Here is a 6,000-nt window from a genome sequence, read left to right on the forward strand (position 1 = left end):
GTTCAAGTACCCACTTTGCTTGTATTTATAAATACATTTAATGATGTATTCATAATTGGAGAGTTGTATTCATTTGTCATTTTATATCTAACTGAAGTTCAGCTTTAACCTCATTTATGTATCTTTATTTATTACATTATTATTTATATAGCGACATCTGTTTACACATCGCTTTACATACTACTTATTCACATAAATCCCTGCCCTCAAGGAGCTAAAAAACTAAGGTATTTAAACTATATTTGCTTTTTTATCTTTCAGGCAGTTACACCATATGGAGTTTCAACACCCATGACAAAAAACACATCAACAAATATCATAACAAAATCTTCAATGGACTTCGTAAAAGAATCACTGAATCACGTTACCCAAGGAAGTGAGACATTCGGCTGCCTTGCACATGCTACTTTGGTAAAGAATTCAAAACAGAACTCCGGGCAGTCCAAAAAAAATATTGTTATGCAGTTTTACCCCCATGATTCCATAAATTGAATTGTTACCTTTTGTAATTTGTTTCACCATTCCAGTGATGTCTTGCATGTCCATTTTTGTTGGAATACTGGGGGGGGGAGGTTCTGGCTTCATTATTTTTCAAGTAGATAATTGCTTGTAACCTATACTTCCTGAATGCCTCTGTGCAGATTTTATGTTTTGGGAAGCTGTGTATGTATGGGTTTTATGCTTTTTGTGTTTGCAGCAGTCAACTTTAGGAACCTAGTATTTTTATGTGATAAGCAGATCAGTCACCTATTGCAATTCTTTTGCAAATTCACTGGATGCAGTTTGCTGTAATACAGGTACAATACCATGGTGGAATATTATTTAACTTTACCCTGAGAATATGATGTATTGACTAGATCCTAAAAATTTTTAAAAATATTTCAACCTTAAATACCCTGCAGCCTATGAAAGAAAAGTGTGTTAAGTTGTTACCCACCTTTCAGAATCATTGTTTAATTTTTAACTTTATAGAAAGGGATGTAAACTAGAATCTATAGGTAATAAGTACATTAGCAACACTTCAACACTTAATATACTATATAGCACACTGTGTCCTTCTTGTAATATATATACATACAGTATCTCACAGAAGTGAGTACACCCCTCTCATTTTTGTAAATATTTTATTATCTCATTTCATGTGACGACACTGAAGAAATGACACTTTGCACAATGTAAAGTAGTGAGTGTACAGCTTGTATATCAGTGTACATTTGCTGTCCCCTCAAAATAACTCAACACACAGCCATTAATGTCTAAACCGCTGGCAACAAAAGTGAGTACACCCCTAAGTGAAAATGTACAAATTGGGCCCAATTAGCCAATTTCCCTCCCCGGTGTCATGTGACTCGTTAGTGTTACAAGGTCTCAGGTGTGAATGAGGGAGCAGGTGTGTTAAATTGGGTGTTATCGCTCTCACTCTCTCATACTGGTCACTGGAAGTTCAACATGGCACCTCATGGCAAAGAGCTCTCTGAGGATCCGAAAAAAATAATTGTTGCTCTACATGAAGATGGCCTAGGCTATAAGAAGATTGCTAAGACCCTGAAACTGAGCTGCAGCACGGTGGCCAAGACCATACAGCGGTTTAACAGGACAGGTTCCACTCAGAACAGGCCTCGCCATGGTCGACCAAAGAAGTTGAGTGCACATGCTCAGCGTCACATCCAGAGGTTGTCTTTGGGAAATAGACGTATGAGTGCTGCCAGCATAGCTGCAGAGGTTAAAGGTGTAGGGGGTCAGCCTGTTAGTGCTCAGACCATACACTGCATCAAATTGGTCTGCAAGGCTGTCGTCCCAGAAGGAAGCCTCTTCTAAAGATGATGCACAAGAAAGCCCGGAAACAGTTTGCTGAAGACAAGCAGACTAAGTACATGGATTACTGGAACCATGTCTGTGGTCTGATGAGACCAAGATAAACTTATTTGGTTCAGATGGTGTCAAGCGTGTGTGGCGGCAACCAGGTGAGGAGTACAAAGACAAGTGTGTATTGCCTACAGTCAAGCATGGTGGTGGTGGTGGTGTCATGGTCTGGGGCTGCATGAGTGCTGCCAGCACTGGGGAGCTGCAGTTCATTGAGGGAACCATGAATGCCAACATGTACTGTGACATACTGAAGCATAGCATGATCCCCTCCCTTCGGAGACTGGGCCGCAGTGCAGTATTCCAACATGATAACGACCACAAACACACCTCCAAGATGACCACTGCCTTGCTAAAGAAGCTGAGGGTAAAGGTGATGGACTGGCCAAGCATGTCTCCAAACCTAAACCCTATTGAGCATCTATGGGGCATCCTCAAACGTAAGTTGGAGGAGCGCAAGGTCTCTAACATCCACCAGCTCTATGATGTCGTCATGGAGGAGTGGAAGAGGACTCCAGTGGCAACCTGTGAAGCTCTGGTGAACTCCATGCCCAAGAGGGTTAAGGCAGTGAATATGGGTATATTTAAAGAGAAAGGTCATTTTTTAAAGCTTACAAATTTTTAACTGATGCGGCAGCCCCGGATTGAAGCCAGACTGCCCACCACAAATTAAATTGCCCACAGCAAAAACATTGTCTAATATATTAATAATCGTTTATCTCTGTGTTACAGGGAGTTATCATGAACAATATTCCTCTGTGGGTGATCCATAGTACAAAAGTACAAGAACATTTCCTGCGCCTGTTTAGCAAGGAACAGAAAAAGGAATAACCTTCAAGGCATTACATTCTAAATGGACATAGTATTGTGCCATGCAATCTAATTTTGTTCTACTGACATCACTGATGGATGCTTGATAAATGGCAATAATACAAGATGTGTACTGTATATGGCTTACAAATAGAATAGTTTTTAGTTGTTAGATTGTTAGTGCTAGTGCCATCTTTTTCAGAGCTAAGATGTGTTATACTTTTGACCTTTACATCAGAAAGTTATATACGAGCAGTTCAAAATGGAATATGAGGGCATATCATCAAAAATCATTCAAATTATGGTATCTTCCGATATTCAAAAAAGGTCAATATTTGTATCATGTGCTGGCTCTAATAAACTTAATGGTTTAGATCTCAGGTTGCCATAAAGGGGGAGAGCATTGTGAGAGTGGTGGGTATTTTTGAAGCATTATCACTGGAAATTTGAACCTAATTGTAAGAGCCGCAGTAGAGGATTTGTTGCATGGAGCACTAGTTTTCTGCAGTTTTAGGATTCCCATTTGTGTTCCCTACATAACATTGTTTCTGTTGAGCTGAAAAGTTATTCTCATGTTTGCCTGATACTGTAACTGTTCTTTGACCATATCTTCCCTACAGTGTCTGCTGGTGTGGCTGTCATAGTGGCATTAGATTGCAAGCTTCTTAGGGGGCACAAAGTCATGTAACTGTTTTCTGTAAATTGATGCTGGATATGCTGGGGGTTAAATATTGGAATATAAAAGTGATCTAAACTCTCTGACGTCATAGGTAAAATGACAGTATATATGGTATTAATTTATGTAATGTTTCCCGGTAGCCTCCATAAATGAAAGTATTATAACGTATACCGAGACGATCATTGTTCTACAAGTCAGGAATTGAGAGATGAGAATTGAAGTAAATCCTATTGCCTGCTGGCATTCATTTTTGTAGCTATATCATTTTTAGAACAGAACAACACCCTGCAAATCAAAAACATTATTAAAGTTAAACTTGCAAATCAATGGAAATTCCTTTGATTCGGTGGTTGCCACGAATCCGAATTAACAAATTATATGGCCAAATATATACAAAATATATTCGGGCGTATATAATAATTAGTTTGCAGAATGGGCAGCAGCCATATGGCCCTGTCTGTGCCATCTTGAAAGCAAAGCGAGTGACGTCACATGGCGCGTGCGCGGCATTGGTTGATGTCATCCGCATGTATGCGTGCCATCATTTTGGTGTAGACGTCATATAACGTCACGAGATCTGCCTCCAAGATAGTGGCACGAATGCACGGAACGCGCTGGTGGCCAATATGGCTACGCGGCTTTCTACTGTTTAAATGTGCGGTTTCAGATTCGGAGGTTCATTGCCTCTGAATCCAAAACAGCATAAATATTTGTTTTGTCAAACGAAACAAATAAAAATGTTTTTATTTTTCATTTGTTTCAACCGAAACAAATGTTTATGCTGTGCACATGTATAGTTAGAACTCCTCTGTAAGATTTATATTGCCTTGCTGGGGAGATTTATAGTGTCCTTGCTGGGGAGATTCATCCTCTTTTTTTTGTCCTGAGGACCATTATTAGCAATACTTGAAAATGATGGAAAAAGGAAAAATTTTGAGTTGTCTCCAGAACAGGAAAAGAGTCTACAAGACAGGAAGTGAAGGGAAATCTCCCCAATCAGACAAAAAAAAGTTATTAAAGAAAATAACAGGGGCTTAACTATTTACCACACTAAAGCAATTTTTTCCTTTTGGATATATTTTAAATTAACTGTCATGGTTGAATGCTCAGTATAATCATACTGACATTTTGACTGTATAAGTGTTCATGTATAAGGGACATCAGATTTAGAGGTTTTTTGGTACTTTTGAGGTTTTTTTTTTACCTGCTTCATAATTACATATATTTGCCTTTTAAGTAGTTTAAGGCATTGCGTTGAGGTCCTTCTAAGATTATGGCTATACAGGTGATTACATCTTTTACATCTTTTTCTACTGGGAGATTAAACAGCTTGATGGCAGTCAACTCATTTTCAGCACACCAAAATCAATGTGATTCAAATTTAATAACTATCAACAAGCAGCAACATCTTTCAGTAGCAAAGAAATGTAATCACCAGTGTAGCGGTAGGTTGCTTTGAGTTGCTTTGGGATACCTTTTGCTGTTGCATTCACATTGACTGGTATGGGGAAGAAAGGCAACTGCTACTTATATGCAAACAAAGAAAATACATTTGACTTAATAGTATATACAACCATATAAAATGATGGGAGAAATATTTTTTAAGGAAAACTACATAAAAATTTCAGCAACAAACAGTTTACACTATAAAGCTTTAGGGCGCATTCACACAGATACAGGCATACAGTGTCAAATACGCCTGTATTTGCGGCGCATGGGATTATCCTTTTTTTGTGTGGGATTGATGGTTGAAATAAGCTTTCCATCACCAGGAGCCAGAACAGATCTTGTAACTTTGTTAAGTGAGTTTCACAGCTAATTTTCTGCAGGTAGAGCAGAGCAGAATAGAGCTTAGCTTCATATGACTGTCATACAGTTACAATACCACAGGTCATTTTACAATTTATTTTATAAAAGAAATACTAATGTACTAAAAAAACCAATCAGAATGGCTAAAATAAAGTAATCTTTAACCAGTTTTCATTCTTTGATCCAAAGTTCCTTATATAATTTTAGAGCACAATTTGTGAAATACCTTCATACATCTATTATTCTTCTTAGTCAAATTTAATTTGTGCAATGCCAAAAATGAATATCTGTTAAGATGGTATAGTTTTGAAATGTTATCCTTTATGTTCTAAATTTATAATGTCATAACTTAAAGATAATCTTGGACTGGGTCTTCTGTATTGTTTTAACCACTTCAGCTCTGACAGCTGTATACTCCTTAGGTTCTAGAGCAATTTTTACATTTCTGCTTTGGGTCTGTTTATTCAGCAATAACTTTGTCTTCACTTTCTTTTGGTGATATTGACTTGCTAATATATTTATTTTCAATGTAATCTACAGACAAAAATATAAAGGAAAACTAATATGATTAGTATCAATTTTAAAACAACTAGTGTTATTGTAGTTTTAAAAGTATACAATATATACTAGAATTTGTCTCGCTAATGACACCAAAATTACAATTCTGGTACAAAGCATTGAAAAATTATTGGCAAATGAAATAAAGGTTGTTTTTTTTTTGTTTTTTTTTCTTCAATCTTTTTTTAATAAAACAGACAAAATAACAAACAAAATCAATGAATTTTTTTTAAAAAGGATTAAAGGTTAAGGGATAAGAAATTGGAATAATACATAAAATC

The 6,000-nt window shown here is 37.0% G+C and overlaps 1 protein-coding gene across 1 annotated transcript in view; it reads left to right on the forward strand.

Moving 5' to 3' along the window:
- Positions 1–2,726, forward strand: part of HSD17B3 (hydroxysteroid 17-beta dehydrogenase 3) — a 53,176-nt gene extending 50,450 nt beyond the window's left edge. Inside the window, exons 10-11 of the mRNA XM_018557868.1 lie at positions 262–411; positions 2,596–2,726. Of these exons, the coding sequence (XP_018413370.1) occupies positions 262–411; positions 2,596–2,694 (249 nt within the window). The 3' untranslated portion in view covers positions 2,695–2,726. The remainder of the gene's footprint in view (positions 1–261; positions 412–2,595) is intronic.
- The last annotated feature ends 3,274 nt before the right edge of the window (positions 2,727–6,000 follow it).

This window comes from Nanorana parkeri, unplaced genomic scaffold (genome assembly GCF_000935625.1).
Source record: "Nanorana parkeri isolate BGI_ZX_2015 unplaced genomic scaffold, ASM93562v1 scaffold307, whole genome shotgun sequence".
Lineage (NCBI taxonomy): Eukaryota > Metazoa > Chordata > Amphibia > Anura > Dicroglossidae > Nanorana > Nanorana parkeri.